The sequence below is a fragment of the Sylvia atricapilla genome, chromosome 6 (assembly GCF_009819655.1).
Source record: "Sylvia atricapilla isolate bSylAtr1 chromosome 6, bSylAtr1.pri, whole genome shotgun sequence".
Classification (NCBI taxonomy): Eukaryota; Metazoa; Chordata; class Aves; order Passeriformes; family Sylviidae; genus Sylvia; species Sylvia atricapilla.
Window position 1 is genome coordinate 27,176,801 of NC_089145.1, and position 26,925 is coordinate 27,203,725.

Consider the following 26,925-nt stretch of genomic DNA (forward strand, 5'->3'; position numbering starts at 1 on the left):
CATGATTCTGCCATGGGACCATTGAGGCAAAGGGTAGGGCTGGTGGAAATATAGTATTCAGGTAAGAATTTTCCTATATTTAAACTTGTGCTGAAGAAGCTACCTGTGGTGTAACTCCTTATGAATGAGTGTATTCTGACTCTAGTGGAATTCTTCACCCACTTGGTCAGTCTTGAATTCTTTACTGTCAGTGGATGTACACCTTATTTCTGCCTCACCTGTCCTGTGCCCTCTCCCCATCCCCACGACGTGCTGTTTCTGAAATACTGGCTTTGGCTTGGTTCTCTTAATGTTTTGCAACTTGGATTGACCTTTGGGCACCCTACTGACCATGGACTTCATCTACACTTAATGTTATAGTTCTTGGAGAGGGGAAGCGGGAGGTGATTGGCTGTTGGCATAAAACTGTTTTGTTTTGTTTTCTTTCCTTTTTTTTTTTTTTTTTTTTTTTTTTCTTTTCTTGAAAGTCTGGGAAGAAAGCCGTTAAAGCTGTCCTGTGGGTTTCAGCGGATGGACTCCGAGTTGTAGATGAGAAAACAAAGGTTAGATTTCCTTGGGCAAACATTTTAAATTTCTCTATAATAATGTATGTTCTGTATCTTTAAATGGACACTAATCTTTATGTTACTGCAAATGGTGGTATTTGAAAGGAAGACTGAAGTGTGTAGTTTAGTTTAATACTTTCTTGTTTTGTAAACGTATGTGCACCTGCTAATTTTTTTCCCAGTTAATTCCACGCTCCTCTCAAGACACATTTTGTAAAATGTGGCAGGTGTAGCACAAGCCTGGAACATTTTTTGTTGCATTTACTGCAATAAGCATTTGTTTTCCTGATAAGTTCTATTGGCAGTGAACTTGAAGAGTCCCTGGACTTTGTTCTGTACCACTGCAAAAGATTGCGATAGTAATGCAGAGGCAAACTCACATATATATATATATATATATATATATATATATAAATCAATATCATTTTCAGTGCATCCAAATCCTGGAATGGATCTGAATTAACAAGACCTTCCAAAAATGCAGTGGAGAGAGTAGATTAAATAGGGAAATTGTAGCTTCAGATTCAGACTAAATAGTTACTGCATATGTCAAATTTAATAATTTTTAATGGCGAAGATGCTGGTCTGAAATAGAAAACTAATATGTTTGTGGCATGGTTTTTTTACAGTTTTTTTATTGTGAAATTACAATTTTTTTATGATTAATTAGCACATGGTGTACCACCAAGGCACATGTGTCCAGGTAAAAGCAAATGATTCTTGATTTTATATAGACAATTAGAAATAACAGCTTTAGGCTTATCACCACAAGTGTACTAGAATTTCTAAAGGTGGCATGGCTATGAGAACAGTTTTAGCTCTTGTCAGTCTGAAATAATTTGTTTTATGTTCATATCAATTGGCACTTACTTTTGTCAACCTAAAGGATGACTTTTCCGAGCCAACACTGACAGACAGAGGTAATTCATATCCCTCTGGAGTGCAACTGCCTGCAAATATCTGATTGTGGTTAGACTTCTCCAGGGCTGCTGTAGCAGTATGGCTCATCAGAGCTAAAGTTGCTATCTCTCAAGAATTTATTTTCTAATACAGACATAGTGATGTGAATGAATTCAGTCTACTGATTGCCTCATGTAAAAGTAATAATACATGTAGTATTTTTAGAAATGTTGCTGCATATATGTAATATTTTCAGATTGAATTTTAATAAGTTGTGCAGACTCTGGAGTTAATTAAAAATATCAGATTTAAAAAGAAGATAAACTATTGCCTCCTGGTGGTTGAATACATCTGCAGAGGTGCCAAGTACTAGCCACCAACCAAATGAAATAATTTGGAAAAAATATTTTAAAACTAATTTTTTATGAGGATGGCATAATCTTAAACTGCACTATCTATTTTTAGATACACTTCTCCCATTTATGGGATTAAATAGGGAGTCTTTAGTGCTACCAGTGCTGCTGGTGCTTCTCTCTTGCATCCCTGCTTAGCTGACTGTGAGATGAGTTTTGCTCTTCATGCAGCAGCTGCATGAAGACCTTTTCACACTTGCAGACCGCTCCCCTAAGTTTCGGTGTTGTGTTTTAACAACATAGTCTTTCTGGTTGCAAGACTATGGAGCTGCTGTAAAAATGAAATAACATGTGCCTCCATAGTCTAGAGGAAAGGATATAGGAATTCACTGCACCCCTAAATTCTTAAGTGGTGCCTTGGCACACATCTCCCAAAGATGGGTGGTGGAGAATGTCATCTTTCCTCTTGTTTTGTACTGGGAACAGATTCTGAATGACAACTGATGACAGATAATTACAGCCACATCAGGTTATCCCCTTTTTAGTATAACTCATTTTTGTGCAGTTAGTCTTGACAGTGACTTGTTCAAGTGTATTTCCTTACATTTCTTGTATTGTGGGGGGGATTTTTTTCCCTCTAGGATCTTATAGTTGATCAGACAATAGAGAAGGTTTCTTTCTGCGCACCAGACAGGAACTTTGACCGGGCGTTCTCCTACATCTGCCGAGATGGCACAACGAGACGTTGGATCTGCCACTGCTTTATGGCTGTGAAGGACACGGTAAGTGGAATATGGTGTGTGGCCAGCTCTCACAGCTCTTGGCTAGAAGTAAAGGGTAGAAAAAATTGAGTACCTGGAATAGTGCAGTATGTTTTGACTCCAGCTGAGATATTACTTAGTCCGTGTAAATTATTTTAATTCTAATTCCCTATATTGGAAATATTTGCTATCTCTCTGTGATGCTTTTATGGAGAGAAGTGCTGCTTAGCCTGTGTGTGAAAGGAGTGCACTCAGCCTCAGATAATTTCCACCAGAAGGGAACTACTCTTCTAAGAATAGACAGAAAGTTTTCTCATCTGAAAATGTTTACAGCCAAAAACTGAAACAGTAATGACAGTTTTTCCAGGATAAAATCATAGTGAGTAAATACAGACTGGTTATGAATGCAGTGTCTTGTATGTGAGTGTTATCTTGAATGAAAAGTCATCTGAATGTTAAGAGATGGAGCTAAACTGAATTAAATTAGCATTCTATTTGCTTCTGAGTGACAAAAATGTTTTGAGTAGATTTAAAATCAGTTTCTTTCTATGTAGACTTAGGTAAGTTATTTAGCTCCCTGATCTGACCTTTTCTTCTCTCTGCTATTTGTTGAATCCTGCCTACATTATACAAAGCGCTTGAAACCTCATGCTAATTCACTCTGTGAACTCCCAAGAGCTGCATGTTCAGAGCAATGATGCTTGATAATTTATCATTTTTCATTAAACAATGAAGTCAGAAATTCTCAGTAAAACTTATGTTAGAGCTGGAACATTTCTGTTTTCCTCTGTGAATAACAGGTCAATTCACTTACTGATTATGATTGATGAGTTGAGCTACTGGCTGCAATAGTGCCTCTGATTCAACTGCAGCAGCTGTATCAGCTGGGTTGCTGGACTTCCTCCGACTTGAATTTCCTTTTTACAGTTACCGGATAGTGAATTCTTTTGACCTGGTGAATAATGGAAGTGCTTTTCATTAGGCACTCCTAAATCTAACTTCTGCATTTGGTCAGGACCATTAAAAGGTGTGAGTACTCACCACTGTGCTTTTAATTTTCACAGGTGCACACAGGGGTAGTGTCTCCTGAGCCTTCTGTAAACTTTCTCACTTACCCGTGCTTCAGGACTAACACCTTAAGATGGATTTGTGGGAGTTTCTTTGTGCATAGATGTATCTAGAGGCAGGGGATTGATGCAGGCACCTTACCGCACTGGCATCTTAGTAGCATTTGAACTAAACAGATCATCCAACAGTCTCATTCTTTCCTGGGTGGCCTTCTTGAACATGGCATGTGCATTAGTAGCTGGGAGTATTCATGTACCAGGTTTAAGGCTGAAATACAATTAAAATAGTTTTCCTTAATGCCTTAATTAGATTCATCTTGTAAAGGCAGGTTATCAGTTTGTGATGCTTGAAGCACGTGTATGTTTCTGTTCAGTCACTGTGTGATGCAATGTTGTCTTGTGCAGGGGGAAAGGTTGAGTCACGCCGTGGGCTGTGCATTTGCAGCATGCCTGGAGCGAAAGCAGAAGCGAGAGAAGGAGTGTGGAGTGACTGCCACCTTTGATGCCAGCAGAACCACATTTACTAGAGAGGGGTCATTCAGGGTCACTACAGCTACTGAACAAGCAGAGAGAGAGGAAATTATGAGACAGATGCCGGATGCTAAAGGTACGGGATGCAATTTAAACAATCATCTGCAGCAAGCAGAACCAGCACTGAGGCCTCTGCGAGGATGAAGCTTAATGTCCCTACGGCATTCCCTCTCTTGAACCTTACTATGTTCAGATCATATTCCCAGAGCCTTGTCAGTTCACACAATGAAAAATGCTCCCAAATTCACTCAGCATCTTCCCATGTCTTCTAGAAAAGGTGCAAGTGGCTTCATAATTGAAAGCTGCTTCTGCTTTGTTTTTTCAGGCTGCTTTATGGTAGAGAACACCATAGGTACCATACTAAAAGGCTTTATTAGAAGTTTGTTTTAAAAATACAACAAGCTTGCAAGACACAAAGTAATCATTTATGTAGTCTAATGCTTATGGTAAATGAACCATAAATTGTATGTATTTTTTGTAGAAAAGATTGTATTTTTTTTATTATTTTTAAGGCATATTACAGAGTGTATGTATAGAGTTATACTGCGTGAAGGAAGAATAGATAAATGACAGAGTGCTTTCCAAAAATAAATCCAGAATAACCAATCTGTCCCCATAAAACACAGAGGTGTTTGACTATTAATTACATTCAAAATTAGTGACTGATTTGAGAAGAGATAATGTGTTTTGAAATTAAGTGAAAGTAGAACTTTTTACTCAAGTTTTATTACAAAGCCTGGAGTTCTACAGCTAACAAAAAAAAAGTATTATAAATACTGTTCATAACCTGCTTCACACAGTGAAGTCAGACTTTTGTTCCAGAGGATTCCATAGCAAGTTTTATGCTGCCCCTTGATTGCAAAACTTTAATCTTCGTTTTCATCATCCATCTGCTTGTTTCCATACGTTGGTTTTAGAATGTGCTAAATGAAGCTTAAACACAAGGCCTTTGTTACTTGAGGGCATGAGTCAAAGTCTTGACTCAGTGAAGGTGTGTGAAATCCTTTCCAAGAAAGACTGATTAGAAAAGTTTCACTTGAATGAGCAGCTGCAACTCATGGGTACTGAAGCTTGCAAGACAACATAATTAGTTCCTCCTACCATTCCAGCTCCTCAGAAACTTCTAGTCTGACTCCTCTCTTTACCAGACTTTTAGTTATTCTGCTGATGTGTCAAAAAAAAAAAAAAAAAAAAAAAAAAAAAGTCGTTGCTTTTTCTGAAGTATTTTGAAAACAGCATAGGTAAAATGAGAGTTCATACCAGATAGTGAGATTTCCTTTTGTCCTTCTGTGTTGATGAGCTGTGTTTGTTGCCCCCAAAGCTAATTCATTTATGAGTGAGAAAGAGTTTTCCTAGAGGTGGAAAAATCTCCCCATTGCAATTCTAATAATAAGTGTCATGATTTAAACAAATCTTAATCCTGCATTTCTGCCATTAGGCCTGTCTGACAGGAGCATTGTGGTGCTATGCAAAGCCCTACAAAATGAAGCAGCTGACTTTAAGTTGGACGAGCTTCCACTGCAACTAACTCATGATTGCATAGTAATATTGCAGCTAAATTCAGTACAGAAGTGACACAGGAACTCCTTGCAAATATGTCTGGTGTTAGCAAGGCCTGTCAGCTCAGAGGCTGGATCTGCCTTGCAGCACATTTGCCTCTACCCGTAATGTATTTCCTGGAGGAGCTGGGAGCTGCAGCCCGACCTGTTAAGTGCTGCTGCTACCTTTGGCCTGCTAAAGCTTGTGCAGTGTGTTTGGCTGCTGCTGCTGATTCTGCAGGGTTGGGAGGGTGATTTTTGAAAGAGGGTCCTGGAGCTGTGTTCTGTTTCCTGCTGCTGCCAAGCTGTGCTGCCCAAAATCACTTAACAGAGTAGGTAGTAATAATTTGTCCATGGTTCTCTGTGAGGCAAAGCGAAGGTCTCAAATATACAATACATTTTTCAGTTTTAACCATAAATTAATTGCAAGTGTTTCTAGAGCTGGGATCTCAGGAATAGCTGGGAAGAATACATATGTAAGGCCATCCTTTCTAGAAGTGGTTGCCTTAGAAAGCTGTGGAGCTTGGGGTGTGTGTCAGGTGATGTGGTGAATACAATGAAGGTATACAGAAATTGTGTTTCTGCTATTAGAAGCTCATTTGCAAGAGTACTACTTATGCAGATTCCTGCAATTTCTCTTTTCAAAACAAATGGGAGTAAAGGTAGACAGCTGAACCGTGCTTTGCTTTACTCTTCTAACCTCACCCTGTTTCCTCCAGCAGTTGAAACAGAAGTGAAAACGGTAGCACCAGGTGCTGCACCAAACAATCCTGCCCCCTCTTCTGGCTCACCAACCTCTCCTACTGCTGAAGTTGCTGCCTCTCTGGATAAAGAAATGAGCAACCCCCACGCCATCCCACGGCGACACGCCCCTATAGAACAGCTTGCCAGGCAAGGGTCCTTCAGGGGCTTCCCCGCCCTTAGCCAAAAGATGTCTCCTTTTAAACGCCAGTTGTCTTTGCGAATAAATGAGCTGCCTTCAACAGTGCAAAGGAAGACTGATTTCCCCATGAAAAACTCAGGTAAAACCAAATGGTTCCAGCGAAACATTGCCTTAAATTGTCTCTTCCTCCTTTCTTTCTCTGTGGCTTCAAGTAACTCCTTATTTTCTAGTAAATCCTCCTTCCTGCCTCATGTTGATCATTTATCATGAACAAACATCACCATGTCAGAAAATTTCTGCTTTGGGAAAAGGCAAGAATTTCAAATGTGGAGTTCACATGCAGAAGACAGTTCTAATTGCTATCTGAAGTACTGGAGCACAGCTTGAAGTGTTCCAAGAATGGGTGTTGGTGAATTAGTAGGTTTTGGCTCTTCCTTCTGAGTCACTGAACCAGTTCTTCCGCTTACTGTCAGGGCATCCTGAGACACAAATCCCTTCAAGGGCTTAACCACTTGTCTTGGGATCATGTGATGCTCTTCGGCAGTCTGTCCTTCTGCCTGTCTGAATTTTTTGAGAGCAATGAAATTGCTTTTCACATTGCATTAGGAGAACCTACCTGTTTAGGTGGTACAGCTGGCTGTATCAGTATTATGTGGTACAGTTTTCACATGATGCTAGTGGGGTTTTCTAAGAGTCATCCCAGCATAAACTCCTGAGGTGCTCATTACCTTGTATAAGGTCCTTGAGTTCCCTTAGCTAGGTGTTATCCTTCAGGCCAGCTCTAGTCTCACTTGGCAACAGAGCTGGTTTTAGGGCTCCAAGCTTTGAAGTAAAAATTACTGTGGCAAAGGCAAACTCAACAAAAATACTTAGTTTGACTTCTTCCATAATCCTTGTTTAGTGACCTGTGCTTTAAGACCAGCACTGAGCCAATCAGTTTTACAGTTATAGTGTACTGCTCAGTAGTGGTGGTCACTGAGCACACCACAATTTCAATGTCTCATGGTTCAGAACATTTCTGATGCATGTTCCCATATATGCCACTGCCAGTGCTGCTTACTGTCCCCACTGCATGCACTGTATTGGAATATCCCTCAAAGAAACAATTTTTGGGCATGCTTCCCCCTGAATTTTAGATCTGGTGCATGTTGTGTGCAGACATTTTATGTTTCTTACACTATTTTGTGCTTGATTATGCCTGCTCATGTCAGTTCTGTGCAATGACGGACTGATGATCGGTACTTCTGGAAAACACTGCCATCAGTAATAATGAGAACATCTGGTTAGCTGGCAGCTTTACTCCAGATGTTACATTATCCACATGATACTGATGCTTCGTTTAGAACTAAGCATCCATTTTACCTTAGCATTCAGCTTTTGCTTTTAGGATTCTTGCACAGGAACTGGGCATTTCAGCTACCACTGAACTGGAACAATCAACACTAACTCTAGACTGAACTTGCTGCTGTGCATTGATGTCAGTACATTTGAAGTTCATCTAGTAACTGTACAAGTATGTTGTTGGAACACTTAAATCTATCACAAGTATTTTCATTTCCCAGAATGCCAAATCTTAGAGCCAAACCCTTGAGAAATTTAGCACTTTAATACTGAAAGATTTAGATCTCTACTTAAACTGTAGAAAACTTTGTTTTCTGATATGAGCATCCTTTAAAACTGAAACAGTGATCTCCTTGCTCTCTTGACTTAATCACAAAATACATTAATGTGGTGTTTTATTTCAGGCCAGATCTTCAACACTAAATGTAAAAAAAAAAAAAAAAAAAAAAAAAAAAAAGCTGTCATGCAAATCAGTAGCAAGAACATGTAGGACATAAGGAAACTAATTATATTTCAATTTCACATTGGTAGTTGTAAATTGTTTCTGTATCCTTTAAACTTTCAATTTAATGAATTCTGTTTACATTTTAGTCCCAGAGGTAGAAGGGGAAACAGACAGCATTAGTGCCCTGTGCTCTCAGATCACCAGTGCTTTCAGCACACCATCAGAAGATCCTTTCTCTTCGGCCCCCATGACAAAACCAGTGACAGTAGTTGCACCACAGTCTCCTGCCTTTCAAGGTTTGTGATTTCTTTGGGTGCTGGATGAGGCTTGAATGGACATAATGTTGCTTTCCAGTAACACATGGTCTTAATTTCTTGTGCAAGTCATGTTACCAGTATTATGGGTGAATGCATCCTGCTTTATTCATCTTGTCTGTTTAATTTTTTTGTGGTTTTGTTTTTAACAATAAGTTCATGCACCTACCACACGATAGTTACCTATAAAAGGGCCTGGCTTTGAGGTAATGGCTATTTTATCATTCTGCCTCCTGAACTGCATAGGAGTATGTCATAGTATCCAAATCTTGCAAGGGAAGGGATTTTGTGTCACCACAATTATTACTGGTTTTTACATAAATTCTTAGCTAAGGTGTGGAAAAATTCCAGCTACAGAACTCATAGCAGCCCTTAGTATTCATTTTGCTGCTATCCTTTTGTAGAAGTTGTGTGAAAAAAGAGCTTCTCCATGTTAAATGTAGTTATTGTTACTTTGTACCTACAAAGTGTTCTTCTTTTGAATCTAAAATGAACTGTTCAATAACTACTGGTGAGCGGTATCTCTTCCTTATAGAAACAACAAATTTAACTTCAGTCAGTCATCAGAACTCAAGGCCTCCTAAACGACATTAAAATCCACCATCTCATGATTCTCTTAACAAGTGTTGGCTTGGTGAAATGAAATCTACTACCTGTAGTGACTGTCAGTCCAGTTTGGCTAATCACACAAACCCCTGTCATGTGGAAGTGTCTAAGAGTGTTGTGTGTTGATAGGTGTGACCTGGCCCACTAATACTCCAGTCACGTGCATGCCTTGCATGAATTAATCGCACTGATGTTGTCTGCTCCCATTTTAGTTAATGGCACTGCCTCTGCCTTCTGTGTGCTTGCTGCTAAACCATCCCAAGCTGCTGTAGTGTCCACAGCTATGCCAGTTCGTGAAACCAATCCTTGGGCTCATGCTCCTGCTGCTAATACTGGAGCTGCAGCCGTGGTCACTGGTAAGATTGGAAGTAGATCCGGTGCATTGCTATAAGAACTTGGATCAAAAGCATAATTGAGCCCCTGAGACAATTGTCAGTGCCACTTAATGGCAAGTGGAAGGAACAGGAACAAAAGCCGGAAGTAGTAGTGTTTTGCACAAGTGGATGGAGAGAAGCGATGAACTTGCTGGTTCTAGGTCTATAACCTGGACTGATTCTTATTTTGGCAGCATTTTATAAAATCAGTGCTTAAAAAGGAAGTAATGAAGTTGTATGTGAGTTTGTGTGTATAAAAGGGAAAGAATCTCTATGTACCCAAAATAATTTTTGTGTGTTCTTTTCTCTAAAGTACATAAGGAGGGATTAAGTTGGTTGCTTAAAGGCTTAGAGGTTCATTTCTTCTGTTTAGAAAGTTTAGTCTGTCCCTCCAGGCCTTGTCTGCACTGTGTAATGTGAAATGGCTGTCACCCATGTGGGCACACGTGCTAGAAGGCTGCAGTCTGAGTTCCTTCACTTCATGGTGTAAGCTCCACTCCATGAGAGAAACTTTGCTAGTGAAATAGATATTCTGATTGGCCTTGTAAGAGTATCAGACTTTGTCTTTAAAACAGTTTCTTAGACCTTTGTGTTCCAAGTCCACCAGTCCTGAGCTGTGCATTCAGAAATATACTCCCCAGTTAGGGGGGATTAGTGATTTTGGACTGGATCATTGCCACCAGGTTATGAGTGCAGGCAGCAGCATTCCTGTGTACCCTAAAGTCTTAGATGTCTGCTATGAAGAAAAAAACCCCATAAATCTGCACTTTAGTGAAGAAGCTCTTACCTACTTCATCTTGATGAATGTCTTCCTAGAACAGAACAGTACAGTGGATGCATAAAGATGCTTCCAATGGTGGAAGCATCTTTCAGTCATGGCGGGAGGAGGCCTGTATGTTCTTGTGTACACCCTCCAGTCTTTCTAACCAATAAAGGATGAGGAGTGGGAATATTAGTGACTTGCCTATGCCTTCCTTCCCAGGCACCGACTGGAGCAGCACCTCTTCAGGTGCGGCGTCCCCAAGCCTCTTCCAAGGAAATCACAGACGTACTCCCTCAGAGGCAGACCGCTGGTTGGAAGAGGTCTCAAAGACTGTCAGAGCCCAGCAGCAGCCAACCTCAGCCCCAGCCCCACAGCCACTGCTCCAGCCTCCTCCAGCAGCTCCAGCCTCCCAGCCAGCACCAGCCTTCCCCGTCAGCACCTTCATTGCGCCTCAGCCTGTGCCGGTGGGCGTGGTACCGCCCATGCAGCCAGCGTTTATTCCAGCTCAGCCCTACGCCGTAGCCAACGGGATGACCTATGCAGGCCCAAGCGTCCCCGTGGTTGGGATCACACCCTCCCAGATGGTGGCCAACGTCTTTGGTACTGCCAGCCACACTCCAGCGGCCCACCCGCATCAGTCCCCCAGCCTGGTGAAGCAGCAGTCGGCCCCTCAGTACGACGGCGGCAGCAGCAGCGCCACCGCCAGCCCCTTCTTCCACCCGCCCGCGCAGCACAACGGCTCGGCCGCCTTCAACGGCGTGGAGGGCGGCAAGTGGGCGGCCGAGGACAAGCTTTCGCAGCCGCCCGCCCCGCAGGTCGACCCCTTCGAGGCGCAGTGGGCGGCCCTGGAGGGCAAGGCCAAGCAGCGCACCAACCCGTCCCCCACCAACCCCTTCTCCAGTGACCTACAGAAGACATTCGAGATCGAACTTTAGGCGGTCCTCTGGGGGGCGGATAAATTGTACAGTAAGATAGAGGGATAAAGGGAGCAGAGGGGACTGTTTCTGATCGGTTTGCTTTGATAATCCCAAAGGTCCCTTCGAACAAAAATGGGTTAGAAAGTGGGAGCAATTACAGGGAGAATGGAAAAACACAGAGAATTTAATGTGCAGTTCTTAAAAGGAATCTTGGAGCCACCCCAGTCTGCATTCCCTCCTCTCTTGGAAAGCTGGAAGTCAAATGGAGCAAAGAAAGGCACCCAGTCCCAAAGCCTGTTCTGCAGAAACATCAATCATCTCACGGAAAGGAAGGCAGATGTTTGTACCTGTGTCCTCCTGCTGCCCTGCAAGCCCTGGATGTTCCCCCTCAGGGAAAAATTGAGTAGGGTGAGGGGGTGGATATGGGTGGGATGTTGTCACCTTAGCAAAAGCTAGGTTTGTGGAAAAAGTTGAGCTTCCATTTTGAGTAACAAAGTGAATATTATATGTAAAGAATAAAGTAAAGCCAAAATCTTTATTTTTATGCATTTAGAATATTTTAAATAGTTGGATATTAAAAGCTGTATGAGTTGTAAGTAATCTTGCCAAAGGTTAAAAAATAAGGGGGTTGGATGTAAGAAATTGTACATAAGATTGATTTATCGCTGATTCTTATAGTAAGTAATATTGGGGGGGGTGGAAAAAGGGGCTCTAGCTTGTTCTTGTATCTGTTCATTGTAAGTAGCATATTGCAACAACAATCACAACCAATAAGTCATTATATCGTAGTTTTAAATAAAGAAAATTAAAGAACAGTATTGTCATGGTTTGAAAACCATGGGGAGAATTTACTGTTTTTTATTGGAATCAATCTACATATTCTATATAGTATGGATTATTTTTTTTCCTTTCATATATTGCTGCAGTTTCTTTGTCTTAATCTATTGGTTCTAACACTACTGTGACAACTTATTGTCATCATATCTACATCCTGGGGATGCCTGGGAAACCATTTTATGTTTGTCTGTCAATAGTTCTTAGAGGTTTTTAACTTTGGTTTTATTTTTTTCCCACTGATTTGTGAAACCTTGTGGTTAAGGCTGCAGCTGGTCCAGGTTCTGCCTCTGGTGACTTGTGAAAACCATCTCATTTTAACTTTACTTTTAAACTTTGGCCTTACAAGCAAATGTAAGTTATATATATTTGTACTGATGATTTATAATCTGCTTTAACAGAAATAAATGTTGGTGGTAGAAGCTCTGTCTGTGAGAAATTTATTTACCACCCTAATTCAGTTTTCAGCCTTTGCCCTTCTGGGTATCTTCTGTCTTGTAAGGTGAATGTGGATGAGCACTGCTTGCCAACCTGGCGGCTTAAGAATAATATCTTAACACCTCTCATTTTATACAACCTATTAGGGTGCACTGAGCTTTAAAACTCAGGATTTCAAAATATTCTTGTGACACATAAACTAAAATAGAGGCCTTTACTGAAAACATCAGATTCTGGGGTTACATGGGTTTACATGGCTGTATTTTCTATCACTGAATATTTACAAAGAGTCAAGGATGAGGACAGTGACATTCAGTAATGGCAAAAATGAAAACTCTTTCTTTCCCCTACCATTAAAAAGAGCCATATGAGATGATGATGTATTTTCACCTCTTTTCTCTTCTTCCAGTGAGCTGATGCCTATCCTGTTAGTGTGACTGGTTCTTACTGCATTCTTGTGGGCACCACGTCAGTTTAGACACAAGGAACAAAGTCATACTCTATAACCTGAAGGAGAAGAAATGCTCCCTTTGTTGGCCTTCGGATTTGAGCTTGCCAGCAGTTTCCATTTCCAGGCAAGTACAGTAAGTCTTACAGTGACAGTCTAGAAAACTACAGCTTCTGACAGTACAGATTCTTACCTGTGTTCAGTGTGGTATGAATAGTAATGCAAACAGTCCCTGTGGGATGCGAGTTGGTGTCAATGCTTTTTTCAGCTTTCAAAATCAAACAAGTATTTATAGACATTTATAGTAGGAAAGAAAGCAGTTAGTTACGTATATTTCACAGTAAGGGCCCCAAGATCAAGCTGAAAATAGCCCAGTATAGCTACACCCTTCTCCTGCCATGGAGATAAGCACTTCCTACAACCCATTGTTTAGGGAAGAAAACGAACATCTTGATTCTCACATAGAAAAGTAAACTTTGAGTAGGTGATTAAGTGGTGCTACAGTGAGGGAGGAGCTGATCTTGTCAGAAGAAATGTCAAGATCCTTTAGTTAACTTGATGGCATGGACTTACAGCAGGGAGCTGCATGCCTGTCAGTCCCACCCCTACTGCCATGGTTGTGCAGCTGAAAGGAGGTCAGCAGGAACTCTCCACTAGCCCAAGCACTTCCAGTGTTGTTAAAGTCCTGCCCATCAGCAGCAGGGGGCTGTTATAGCCCTCAGGAGTCTGAAGAAAGCACTTCCTGGCCCCATCTTATATAACCTAGAGTTTAAATGACAGCTGACTACACAGAATGTTTAAATATTCTAAAAATAGAGCCTCTGACATCTTAGGAATTTTATAGAACTGGCTACTTACTCTGGGACAAAAGGGTCTGATACATCCACAATCCACTTCTAACCATGCTCCTGAGCAGATCCTGACTACTCCTTGATGCCACACATGGAATGGAGAGGGCTTCAAAATGACCACAATTTACGGAGTCTCTGGTCTCAAAAGGCAAAAATCATATCAAATACTAAAATGGTAAATTACCCTATACACACACACACAGAGAAAAAGGTGCTGGTCTGAGATGTTAAATAGAAAAATATGTACAAACATAAGTGGATGTTTTCAGGACCATCTCATTTTTCTTAAATATCCAGTGATTTCCACTTGAAACCTTATACTGTAATGCCTGTCCTGCATTCCAGCAGAGGAAATTTTCCCTAATCAAAATAAAAGGTCTTAGATGTAAAATAAGTATTTTTCTTTCCTAGCAAACAGAATCTGTCAGACCATAGAAGGACCCAGCCCCAAACAAGCTGTGACTGTCACGTGTCTCTCCTGTACTGGATTGCTTGTAGACTTTATAGTTTGTTCACTTCCTAGAGCAGTGTGTTCCAGTCCTGAACCATACCTGTGCTGATGAGAGTGCAGTCATTAGGTCAGTGATTCCTGTTTTTAGGTCCATGAGAACCGATTTACTGGGTTTAGAGTACAAACCAGCTCTAGGCTGTCACCTCTCCACTGTTCACACCTGTGTTTTGCTGCTGCATTCACGGGTCCTGAGTCAGGACTGAAGAAGAGGAGAGTGGTGTGAGCACAGTCCCAAAGTAGCTGCATTTCTTAAAAGCCTTAAAGTAACACGAGTAGAAGACAAAAGTAAAAAACCCCAATCCTCCATCCCCTCAACCAAAATATCAACATCTACACACCAGTTTATAGCTACATCTATGCAAATAATACATGGGTAATGTTGCTAATAATTAGGATCAAACCATCCAAGTCTAGAATGAGGAAGAAGGGGACTGTCAGGGCTGATGCTAGGGTAGAACATTAGTGTGGAGGCTGTAAAAGAATCCTTTTGCTCAAAAGTAATTCCATTTTGAGATACTGAAGATATCTAAGGGCCTTTTCTGGCCCTTAACATGATACAATCATGATATAATCTCACCTCCCCATCCCTAATGCCTGAGATTTTCAGAGCCCCAGACACATGCTTGCTGCCCACTCAGTGGATGCCACTTGAATCCACTGAAATGAAGGATGCTTTTCAGCTACAGCTGCTCTACATCTGGAAGTCCTAACTTGTTAGCTTGTAGCAGCAGGCATCAGCCCAGGCCATATGCAGAGCCAGGCTTTCCTGGATTTAACTGAAACTAGAGCAGATCCTTGGGAGGTTTATTCTGGCAAGTGAAATGCCCCTACACACGTATTTCTATGTGTTTATTATTAGCCCCTGCCCAAACTCAGTACAACGTCAGAACAGCACAGTTCTGGCTCAAGGGAAAAAATTACCTGCTGAGCCTTCCTAGAATGAGTGCTGGTTAAACTGCAGCATCTCAGAACAGGTAACAGTGTCGTATCTTCATGTAAATTACCCCTAGCCTTCAGGAAGGGCTGAAAGTAGTTTTCTATTTTGTCTTAAGCTTTCTGTGAGGCTTTACTTTTGCATTTCATTCCAAAGCTGATTGCAGTCAAGTAGAAACCAAACTGACCCTACTAGAAATTTGTCTAAGGTCTGTTGGAATAAAACAGTTACAGTAACATGACATTACAGCTGCATCCTAAGAGCCAGTAATCTCCTAGGACCTGAAGGCTAATTTTATATGCATTAAGCTGTTTCTCATGGCCAGAGTCCTTTGCATTTAGATGGAAAGTGCTCCCCAGGAGCACTACTGTTCAGCAATACTCATTGGAGGAACAAATGTTCATGGCTCATTAGTGCTTCGATTGGAATGGTTCGGGCCCATCTTCAAACACTTCAGAGATTATGTTTTTAAGGGCACTGCTCTCTTGCTTGTATGAAGAATTGCTCTCTCCCTCTTTCATGCTGGTCATCTGCCTTCGTTAATCACATCATCCTTACATCCCTTCTATCACCTGGTTTCTGTGAATGACAGCAACTACCCTTAAGAGATGGATTAGGTACAGCAAGGCATACAAGGGAAAAGGAGTTTACAATAAACCTGAGGGTGGTGGGTCTCCCACCTTTGAGCATTTACACCCACTAGACACTGTTCAATTCACCCTCTTGAGCTTTCCAGCAGAACAGAGCTCCTAGAACCATCCCATGCAGTAAAAGAAGAGAGTTGAGGCCTCCGGTGTTGTCATGGGTCACCATGGCCGTGGCTGTCACCCGCGGGGGTGTGCAGGGCTGCCCTGGGGGCGGTGGCGAGCGCAGCTGGCACAGCAGAAACTGGAATAGTACTCGTTACCACAGAGCTGGGCCTGCAGGATCAGCTCACAGTTGGCAAGGTGGGGCTGGTCCACGCACTCTCTGCTCAGGTCCACAATGTGACTCACAGGAGCTGCAGCCAAGCGAAGGGAGAACCAGCTGTAAATTTTCCTCAGATTGCTATTCCCTCCCAAAAGACACAGCACGTTCCTGCTTCCTCCACCCCACCAGTTCTAAATTTAGTCCAACATCAAGAAGAGATGATGAGTTTCAAGATGAAACAGATACTTCTGGTGAGATACAGGACAAAAATGCAGTTTCCAAGGAGAGGAGAGATTACTCTACCTACCCTCTATGTAAAGATACCTAGATGGTGTCCAAAGTCCAACTACAAATCATGCAACCAACTATTTGGCCAACCAACTATGGCATTTTGGCCTCACGAAGTTAAATATGCTCCCAGTGCCCTGGTCAGGGGGTGTTTCCAGCATCTTGCTTTTCTCTCCATGGAAAGCAGGGCTCCTGAGGCAGCACGACCCAGAGGCTCCTGCTGCTGCCCAGAGCCCGAGGCTGGTGCTGGACTGACGCACACGATGGCTGCAATAGCAGGTGCAAAGCAGGAAGGGTGGGCTGGGCTGTACTCACTGCTAGGCTGGCTCCTCAGCACCTTCACCTCCGAGCTGGCGCTGACAGAGCTGCTGCTGCTGTAGGCACTGCATGTGTAGGATCCCTCATCAGCCTCTTGGACATTGCTTATAGTCAAGCTTCCATCCTGGGACAGGTGGATGTGATGGCCATCCCCCCACATGGGAACTCCGTTCCTGTGGTGAAAAATAAAAAATATTTCACTATTGCCACCCATGGGTGCTAAAGGAGCTCCCTGTGCTCTTTGGAAAACGATGTTCTGTGAAAGGGGTGGATTATTTTTACAAGTTCAGCAGGAAGGAAGAAATCTTTTGCACAACCTGGCCCTACAGTTGGATGGTAACACGAGCCTGAGCGAGTCACATCCGTTGCCCAGTGTCTGCGTGGGAGGTAGCTGTGTCTGTGTGCTTTGAGCAAAGACATTGCCCTTTCCCCTAGCACACATTCTTGAGGTTTGAGGAGCTAAGAGAAAACCAAATGTGCCTTTCCTTCTCTCCAGGTTGTGGTCTGGCAGTACTTGTTTGGCTGGCATTGATAGCAGCACATACTGCTTTATGAGCATATGGGGTAGTGAACAATGTGCCCTCTTTCCTCTCCCTTTCAAAGTTTGTTTAAAAAACCAGCAAGATTGTGTCTGTTCAGTTCCTCCTGGAATAATCTGTACCCAGAAGGAAAACTGCCTGAATTATGAACTCCTAGTTACCAACAAAATGACATCTGTTTGACTGAAAAGGGTTGCATTCCAACTCTGAAACATGCATCATTTTGTTAGCTCAAATACCAAACCTATGTATAAAAAGTTCTGTGTGCGATGGCCCACTTCAGTCCCAGCCCTTAGAATTTCAACACTTACCAGTCCATTTCTCTGGGTAGTTTCTAAGAAGGCTCCAAACCAGAACTAATTATTTTCAAACAGGAAAAACAACCCTCACTAAACACTTGCACAAATTCAGAGATTCCTGGTAAACTATCAAGATAAGAGGACACAGCTTTTCACTTTAAAATGCTTCTAAATCTCCTTTGCTCCCACTTCTTAGTAAATGGAGAGAACTGTTGCAACAGGAAGCTGGGGGAAGAGGGCCCAGAATGTCTGTCACAATTAGGCAGAGAGGGTTTTTTAAAAAGCAGCTAAAGCTTTTCCTCTGATTACTCATTTTAGTTCTTGTTATTTTTGTGTCACTAGTTTTGCAGCACAGTGCCCTTCTAAACACCATGAAATCTTAGTTTAATGTCTGATTTCCTCCTTATTTGATGGGATCATGAACTTGAGGACCCCCACACTCCATGGGGATCTTGCCCAGGAGTTTTGGGTAGCATCCAAGTTGTTTTAAGAAAGGGTGGGTGATACTAGGTGGGGCTGATAACTGTGGTCTCTGCCATATCTAGCAGGCACGCTGCATTAGTATTTGGAGGGTAAATGAGATTTGGGAAGAGAAGAAAAGAGAAGTTCCATCTCATTTTTGCTCACCTTGACCACCTTATATTCACATTGTTGCCAGTCACTGTACAATGAAGCTGAGCAGTCCCTCCCTCTGGTACTGTGATGCTTGGCAGAAGACCAGTGATCCTCAGCTCTCCTAGACCAGAGGGGAAATCATCACTAGCAAGGAGACAATGCCATGCTCCCCCTGGGAGTAGGAGCGCTCCTTTATGGGAAAAGTCCAACACATCCCATGATGAGCTACAAGCCCCTGGGCCTTGAAACAGCATGTTTGAGGCTGTGCCATCGCTGCTATGGGGAATGTAGATTTCCTAGGGCTTTGGCCCAAGAAAGGACAAGGTCTCAAAGAGCTTTTCCCTGCAGCTGGACACATGCATGTCACATACACAGGACCCTCTCCTTAGTTTCTCTTGCTCTTATTCCACACCAGTGTCCTAGAAACAAGGCCCTGAGAGTCACTCTTACTGTGCTATCAATCCCTTTTCCCAGCTGCCTGGAGCACCATGATATACTGGACACATGCAGATGACTACTGGGTAAAACACCTCATTCTTCCCTTGCCCTCAAGATGCCTTGTAAACTCTAGGTGTGAAGCAAAGAGGCACAGCCAGCAAAGGAACCCACACTGGCCCTGCACAGCCTTCCCTGTTTCCCACTCCTGTGCACACGAGCCGTGTGTGCTTCCACCCACCCCGTACCTCGGGGTTGGAGCAGGACCTGGCGCTGGTCGCGGTCACGTCCATTGGAGGCGATGCAGGTGAAGAAGCCGATGTCTTCAGAGCTGAGCCGGCTGATCAGCAGGGCCCCGTCCGGCTGCTGCCTGTGCCTGGGGAACAAAGCCAGAGTGTCCCTCAGCCTGTGCGTGGGCCAGGATGGGACTCCAGCCAGCAGAGATGAACCTAAGCCTCGTGCACAACTTTGTAGTACTGCTGAGCAAAGGTTTAGCAGCTCAAATGCTGCAGGGGTTGTAATACAACCAACCCTTAGTCCTCAAATCCCAGCACTGATGCTTTAAGACACTGGAAAAACTTGCTGCTAGAGCAGATTTCTGGGAGCAGGGAGATGGGAGAGCAGCATCAGTAGCTGTGGAAGTTCACTGCAGATGCCCTGATCTCTCTGCTGAGAGACCTTGCTCACTGACCAGCTGGTTTTTGGCAAATTTGCTAGCCATGTGTTCTTTTTCTGCTAACCTTGTAGCTGAATAAATTTAAGCCCTGGCTCACTTGTAGACTCTGTGTCACAGCTGTTCCCTCAAGGGTTCAACATTCAAACTTCCATCTGTGAGGGAGGGAGGACAGGGCAGGCCAGCAGTATGGCCTGGCCCTGATGGAGGAAGTGGGACGGCATAAGTCCGGACAGCCCCTCACTGCATGACGCTCTTGTCATGAACGGTTGGAGCTGCCTGGGAGCTCACCTGGGAGAGGAGAGGGGCTGCCCATCTTTCTGCCACTCAATGGTGAGAGTTGGTGATGCTTCCACAGTGCAGGGCAGTCTGACTCTCTCCCCAACATTGGCCTCCACTACTGTGGGCTCGCTCTTATCCATTTTCAGCCTGCAAAGTTCACAAGCACAGCAAAAGATGTAGAAACTTTCTTGCTCAGCGTTTGACCTTCAACACGAGGCTTTATCAATCACAGGCCTTATTTTTTTTCTTCAGTGGCAAACAGAGGCCTCTCCCATGAGAGCTCTGATGCTTGCCATTACCAACATTCACTCCCAACATTCAGAAAAGAGCAGCCTCTATAAAATCCTACTCCAGATCAGCACAGCTTGGTGCTGCACTCATCAGCCAGCTTAACTTACAGACAGCAACCCTGGTTCTTATAGCAACCCTCTGGATAACAGCTGAGGAAGCATTAACAATGTGAACACATGGCAAAGAGCACAAAGTCCTAAACAGGGCACTGAGCAAGCTTCCCCTTAGGTGCTTATCTGGCACACAAAAATGAGCCTTTTTAGGGTGTGAAGAGCCTATTGCTATCACCTGATTGCACACAAGGTCCAGGAGCTGGTCATCCACTTCATGCCCCAGAAAGGTTGAGGTTGCCTCCTTGTAACACTCGTCTCCTCATGTTCTTTGCTCTCTTTATAACTACAGCTTAATACTGTCTTGGAAGGGAGCTAAACCATTATGTTCCCACAGTTAAATAAAACGTCATCTACCCTACCCCCATTCTATGACCTGAATTCTTGATCTCAAAAAATAAAACCAAAGAGCCTTAATTCAATGTTCTTAATTCAATGAATCACTTATTACTGCTTTTAGGCAGAAGCAGCTAAGGAGATTGCTGCAGCGGTCAGCAAATTGGCTGGGTTTTAGGTTGTAAACTCAAAAAAAGAGAGAGATCAGACCATGGCCCTATTTAATCTACAATCTCAACATGCTACATTTAAAATAATTTGTCCCCCTTTATTTCTGTGGGGCCTAGAAGCAATAAAAACCATGCAAGAAGCTACAAAATATGCCAGTACATGAGGAGACAGTTCTGGGTCAAACTAGTTTGTTCACAAAATATTTAAAATTAATTAGTGGAGGCTGAAGGAACTGAAGGTTTTTTTCAATATTCATATGTCTATTTTGTGCTAGTTAAGCAGCTCCTAATTTGCCTTGTGTTTTTTCAGAACAGGTTTCTCTTTCTGCCTGCACTAACATGAACAGCTAAGGATGCTGCCTCGAGACTTCTTTTGTTTGAACCCAGGTCCTTTATTGCCAACTTCCCTGTGCATCTTTGCTCAGAGTATGCTTCTTTCAAGAGACCCTCGGGGAGGACAGCAGACAGCTTGCAACTGGGATCTTCTCCCATTCCCATTGTCTGCAGTTCAGTGCTGCTTGCTCCCCAGCCGTGCCCTGGAACAGCTGAGCCAGGACCTTTCCAATCGTTGGCTTTTCTACATGAAGAGAGTCCATATGGCTCATCAGCTGGGCACGGCGGCCAAACTGTTGCTGCAGGTGAACCTACCTGTATGTGAGCTGCTGACGCACAGAGGAGCCGGCCGCCTGCACGAGCTGCCTGCCTCTGGATAACCCTCGGTGCTGCTGATCTGCCTTGTGAAGGACCCGACCTCTCTCACCCTCTGCCGGAACACTGCTCTGGTACTCTATTCAAAACAAAATGCCATATGTGAATAAAAGGACACTTCTTACTGTGACCTCTTGCGTAGGGCTTCTGTGAGCTTGGGAGAGCTTGCTGAACTGGAGCCAAAGAGCCCTTCAGCCATCTGCTTTCTGGCTGACTAGTGCAGTAAACCTGCGCTGTCTACTAATTAGAGTCACAGACCTGCAGGCAAGCAATTTTAGACTCCTTTTTCTCCTCTGTCAGTGAACATGTTGCAACATCCCTTAGGCCCCAGTGCCTTCTGCCCCATGTGCCATTGCTGTGACAAAGCACACTTCAGAGATTGAAGGCTATGGGGTGCCTGTCCGGCCCATCTTTTGAGACTAGTCTTTTTTGATTTGGTTTGGGTTTTTGTTTTGTTTTGTTTCTAAAATAAGGCACATTTTTCAGAACAGGGAATTATTTGTTACCCAGCAGGACCTATTTGGATAAAGCACAAAACATAAATGCACCAGCAGTTATGTTTTGGATCAGGAGGCAGCTGATGGCTCTCACGGAGGAAGACATGCTTTCTGTGCTAGAAACGGGGCGGGTTACAAGCAAGCCACAACTCCACTTGTGGGGCGGGACTGCAGGGGAGAAAGTATTTTAGGGCTAAGGCTTTATGATGAGGTAACACCAAAAGAGGCCCTGCTGCCTCCACACTCCCTCTTGGCAGCAGAGGAAGTTTGCTCCTGCAGCTGGCTTTACTGAGGCTGCGGACCTCATTAATGAGGAGCCATGAGTTACCTCTCCGGTCCTGAGCAGGAGATAAGTCACCTGTGATCTGCAGCTGAATCTGTCGGCTCTCCGTCCTCCCGTCGGAAGTGCGGCACGTGTAGGTGCCAGCGTCCTGGGGCTGGACGTGGCTGATGACCAGGGAGCTGCCGGACTGGAAGGTGTGCCTGCAACACAGGGCGCGGGAGCGCTGCCTCTGCCTGGCCGCCCACAGCAGCCCTGCGCCCGAGTCACGCAAACCATCCCCATGCAGTGCCCTCCCTGGCTCAGAAATAAAGCCCTGCTGACCACAGACGGGTCACAGCCAGGGGGAATGACTGCAGCAGAAAGGAGGTCAGGAACAGAGAGGAAAAACTGAGATGGAGAACAGGGAACTGCTTTCAGTAACCCTCTCCCATAAGGAGGCAAACTGCCCTTCCAGGGGGGATCTTGAGTCCCAGCAGCCAACTGCAAACAGAAAAGCATAACTGGGCTTTTCTTAACACTGGTATTTGTAACACAAAGGGACTGACTGCCTCCAGACTCTTGCTGGAAACAGACTTACCGGGAAAAACAGGTTTAAAAGTAGTTTAAAAAAAAAAAAAAGTGCCAGAGATTTCTAGCCAGAGGAACTCCGGGTTATTAGGCTGCAAGTTTCACCCTCAGCTACTGGCTTAGTGCAGCCCCAAGATGAAACCAAGAGAAGCAATAGTTTTCTGCAGCACTATCCACGTCAGCTTCCACCAGTGCTTTCCTCCAGTGTTATGGGACAGCACTTGCTCTGCTCCATAGCTCTAGCCAACACCTCATTACTGGTGCAGACTATACCTGTTTCTGCTATGCACAGAGCAGGTGGACAGTTCATACCCTTAGATGAATAGAGGACCTTCTTTATTTCTTTAAAAAAAAAAAAAAAAAAGAAAAAAAAAAAAAAGAAGCTGGTTATGGCTGGTATAGTGTTAATTTTCTTCACAGTAGCTGGTATGTGGCTGTGTTTTGGATTTGTGCTGAAAAGAGTGTTGATATTTTCACTGCTGCTGAGAGGTGTTTACACCAAGTCAGAGCCTCTTCTGCTTCTCACTCCACCTGCCAGTGGGCTGCGGGTGCACGAGAAGCTGGGAGGGGACACAGCTGGGACAGCTGACCCTGACAGACCACAGGGATATTCCATACCATATGGCATCATGCTCAGCATGTAAAGCTGGAGAAAGGAGGAGGAGGAGGGGGGTGGGGGGAGTTTGGAGTGATGGCGTTTGTCCTCCCAAGTCACTGTTATGTGTGATGGGGCCCTGCTCTTCTGGAGACAGCTGAACACCTGCCTGCCTGTGGGAAGTGATGAATGAATTCCTTGTTTTGCTTTGCTTGCACCCACAGCTTTTGTTTTGTCTTTTAAACTGTCTTTATCTCAGTCCATGGATTTTCTCAGTTTCACCCTTCTGATTCTCTCTCCCATCCCACCAGGGCTGAGTGAGCAGCTCTGTGGGGCTGAGTTGCCAGCTGGGGTGAAACCATGACAGCCTCTTTTGGACTGCATGTTTGGCACTCTGCCCAGCAAGGAGCCCATCTGCTCTACAGTGAAGGGAGCTGAGCTCACCTGTCAGAGACGACTGGTCGGCTGTTCTTCATCCACTCCACTCTGGAGAGTGGGGACGCGCCTGTCTTGCAGACCAGCTGGATGTTTTGTCCCACAACTGCTGTCACAAGAGAGGGCCTGGCTTCCTCCAGGATTGTTCTGAAAGAGAAAATTATTCCACTGGCACTTCTGCTGCCCTCCTCACCTCTGAGTCCTCAAATGTGACTCTGGAAGAGTTATAACCACAAGGCAAAGCAAGACCAGCTGCCCATTCAGCCTTGAGCAGATGCACTGGGCAACATGGGGAGTCCTTTCCTATACAGCAAAGACTGCTCTGGACAGAACTGACTGCTACAATATCCCTCAGAAGAAAGCCCTGTAACCCCTCTCTTCTGAAGGAACAAGGTTCCGCCCAGCAGACAGACACAGGTCTAGTGTAGATATGATCTAGCTCTACACTCCTGATTTTCAGGATGGATCTTGACAACACTGTCTGGATCTTGACTCAAATTCTGCATCTTAAAAGTCTTCCCTAGAACAACACACTGCTGCTCCATGCAGTGCTGAGATAAAGGCTCTGAAGTCAGAGAGTCAGCTAAATTTGTTGGTCAGAACAAGAAAAACACCTGTGGATTCTCATTTACAGTGTAAGAAGGCTTCTCAGACAGAGACCCCAGGATTCTGCAGTCTTTTTACACATCATACTTCAGTGCTGTCAGAGACCAGGGAGTGTGTAAAGATAGAGACAGCGGGTAATGCCAGGGCCTGAATAACAGTGACTTGATTTACCAAGGGGCCACATGTGTAGCTAATCCATCACATGGTATTCCCAGTTAGCTCGTCCCAGCTGGGGCAACATTTTCACTCCAGAGAAAGCTGCACTGATGCTTCACAATGAGCTGGCAGAACAGGGGGAGGGGTGGGTGGAAATCATCACCTGTGCAGAGCCTGTGCTGGGAACAAGTCTGCAGACTCCTGGTGCCCAAATCCCTCTGTCGTGGAAACATCTGCTCCGAAAGCCTCACGCCACTGCTTCCCTTGCCGGGGCAGCACCTGCTGGCCACTGCTGCTCTGCCTGTCCGAGGGCCCAGGCATGGCTGTTTCCCAGGAGCGCAGCTGGCCCAGGCTGTCCAGCCTGCTTCGCTGGGTGTCCCAGCGCTGGCTCTCCAGCACACCAGTCCTTGGCAAGGCCTCTGGCAGCACATCCCTCCTCCAGCTGTCCTGCCTGTGGCTGTCCTGCGTGGGGAGTGAAGCCTCATGGGTTCTTCTTTCTTGGCTGTGACTTACAGTCTGTCTTGTGGGTGATTGCTGCTGACCCTGAGCACGTCCTGTATGAGAACTGGAGCCAGTCTGCTGGTGTTGCAGGGCTCCTGTGCCAGGAGAAGGCTGGAGCTCCAGATGACTGACCCCCAGAGAGCTGTGGCACACTCTCATGCACTCCTCCTCTGAGGCAAAGCTGTTTTTATTGCCATGACAGCCACCATACCAAAACCGGTTGCACTTGCCAACAACTCCCACAAAGTACCAGCGAGTGGTCCAGTTGGTGCAGGGGCCATGGGCACTGGGCAGCAGACACATGACAGGGTACGCTACCAAAAAGAGTGGAACAGAGGGAGATGTGAGGGTCACAAAGCACAAAGGTCCAGGGGCTTCAAGCCATCTACATAGATGATTTATCTGATGGCCCTGTGGACAGAGGGCAGGTGGGAAAGTAGGACATCAGTGGGAAAGTCCTACCCAGCAGTGCTTTTAAACTGAGAAACTGGTCACTTTTCTTTTCGCCTCAGTTTTGCCTCTGCTGGAAGAGCCATCCTCAGAGACATTTCTGAATCTAGATACCAGACAGATGCTTTACATCCTCGCCTGGAGAGTTATGGAACTGCAAAGCAGGCTCTGGGGCTTCCTCTCCTGCAAGGGACACATGCCTGCCATTGGCACATTTCCAGCCCACAAATCAAGTGTCTTAGACCCAGCTGTGAAGAAGACTTGTGCATCACAGAATACCCCTGCACACTGATATAAAGAGGAGCACGGCCCAAGGTGTCCACAAACCCAGAGCCATGGGTATCACAGCCCCATGCTGACAAACACTGGACGTGGGCCTCCAGCTACAAGGTGCTTTGTCAACCTGTAGCTCAGCTGAGAGGATCCAGAGAGCTTTCCCCTTCCCCAAGGCTGCACCACAGTGATGGCCCCCAAGCAATCTCTGTGCTGCAGCAGGAGGGCAAGGCCCTGCAGCAGCAATGGGCCTGCAGAGGGTACAGCTGAGCACTAAAGGAGCAGAGATGCTTTTGCCCAGCAGCCCTCATATCCTCATAGCACAGCAGGCACTGGATTGAACTTTGCTAGCTGAGGGCATCCATGCAGCCCTGAGCAACCCCTCATTTCTCCCCTGTCCACAGGCTGTCTGAAGGATGAGCACCATCCTGGTTCCTCAGGAGATCCCTACTCCTCCTAAACCTGGGCCATTCATTCGGAGCCCTCCAGGCTGCATCAGAGTGTCTTCACCTACAACTCCTGAGCAGTCCTACAGACTGACAGAGATCCCACAAGCACACTTCTGTCCAGCTATCAATTTCTGTGGCAGCTGGCAGAGCTGAATCCTCAGGCTGCTTTTCTACACTCCCTCCAATCTTCTGCTGCCCCAACCACCAGGTAGTAATTCTCTTCAGAGAGAATTTTACAGAGAGCAGAGCCTTTACACAGGAAACTTCTGTATGCTACTGGCCTCTTTTTGTGTTTGTCAACCAATAAGCCAAGGCATCACTTACGGTAGTGGGGCGTATTGAGGCATCCTTCCCCTCGAGGACCCGAGGCTGAGGCGACGTTGTCAAAGCAGCAGCCGTACACGGAGCCGCGGCACTCGCCCGAGGGGTGCTGCTGGGACAAGGCTTGGCTTGCCTTGGAGACAGGAATGGAAAGATAGGAGTCACCCTCACACAGGAGGACAGCAGCACACGCAAGGCACCGTGTGTGAGCTGTCAGCTGCACACGGCCAGCTGTTAGAGGCACTGCTGTTTGCTTGTTTGCCTCTTGCAGGCGTTTGTCCTGGGAAGGGGTGGGGAGCTTGGCTGTCAGCCGTGGAGCCAGGGCTGCACTTCTCTGCAAGGCACACCTAAGCAGCCCAGAAGCAGGCCAGTTCTTATTGCTGCCACCAGCAAGCACCCCAACCTATGGGAGGGATCACCTCCCCACCTGGAATTAATCTGCAGAGTTGGCAAACAAAACCAATT

At 44.9% G+C, this 26,925-nt stretch overlaps 2 protein-coding genes across 12 annotated transcripts in view; one reads left to right on the forward strand and one right to left on the reverse strand.

The window, feature by feature from the left end:
• NUMB (NUMB endocytic adaptor protein) overlaps positions 1–12,594 on the forward strand; it is a 92,565-nt gene extending 79,971 nt beyond the window's left edge. For 4 of the 11 annotated variants that reach the window (XM_066321281.1, XM_066321286.1, XM_066321282.1 and 1 more), the window contains 7 exons: positions 468–542; positions 2,440–2,580; positions 4,032–4,233; positions 6,415–6,717; positions 8,511–8,660; positions 9,497–9,640; positions 10,641–12,594. In XM_066321281.1, the coding sequence (XP_066177378.1) occupies positions 468–542; positions 2,440–2,580; positions 4,032–4,233; positions 6,415–6,717; positions 8,511–8,660; positions 9,497–9,640; positions 10,641–11,356 (1,731 nt within the window). In that variant the 3' untranslated portion in view covers positions 11,357–12,594. The remainder of the gene's footprint in view (positions 1–467; positions 543–2,439; positions 2,581–4,031; positions 4,234–6,414; positions 6,718–8,510; positions 8,661–9,496; positions 9,641–10,640) is intronic. The other 7 variants (XM_066321284.1, XM_066321287.1, XM_066321288.1 and 4 more) reach the window with 4 other exon arrangements.
• A 2,450-nt stretch (positions 12,595–15,044) lies between these two features.
• The window catches only part of PAPLN (papilin, proteoglycan like sulfated glycoprotein), a 47,929-nt gene continuing 36,048 nt past the window's right edge, over positions 15,045–26,925 (reverse strand). Inside the window, exons 19-28 of the mRNA XM_066321296.1 lie at positions 26,464–26,593; positions 24,630–25,281; positions 23,714–23,851; positions 22,183–22,307; positions 21,268–21,406; positions 19,722–19,859; positions 19,006–19,133; positions 18,335–18,443; positions 16,867–17,042; positions 15,045–16,354 (exon numbers count right to left, since the gene is read on the reverse strand). Of these exons, the coding sequence (XP_066177393.1) occupies positions 16,179–16,354; positions 16,867–17,042; positions 18,335–18,443; positions 19,006–19,133; positions 19,722–19,859; positions 21,268–21,406; positions 22,183–22,307; positions 23,714–23,851; positions 24,630–25,281; positions 26,464–26,593 (1,911 nt within the window). The 3' untranslated portion in view covers positions 15,045–16,178. The remainder of the gene's footprint in view (positions 16,355–16,866; positions 17,043–18,334; positions 18,444–19,005; positions 19,134–19,721; positions 19,860–21,267; positions 21,407–22,182; positions 22,308–23,713; positions 23,852–24,629; positions 25,282–26,463; positions 26,594–26,925) is intronic.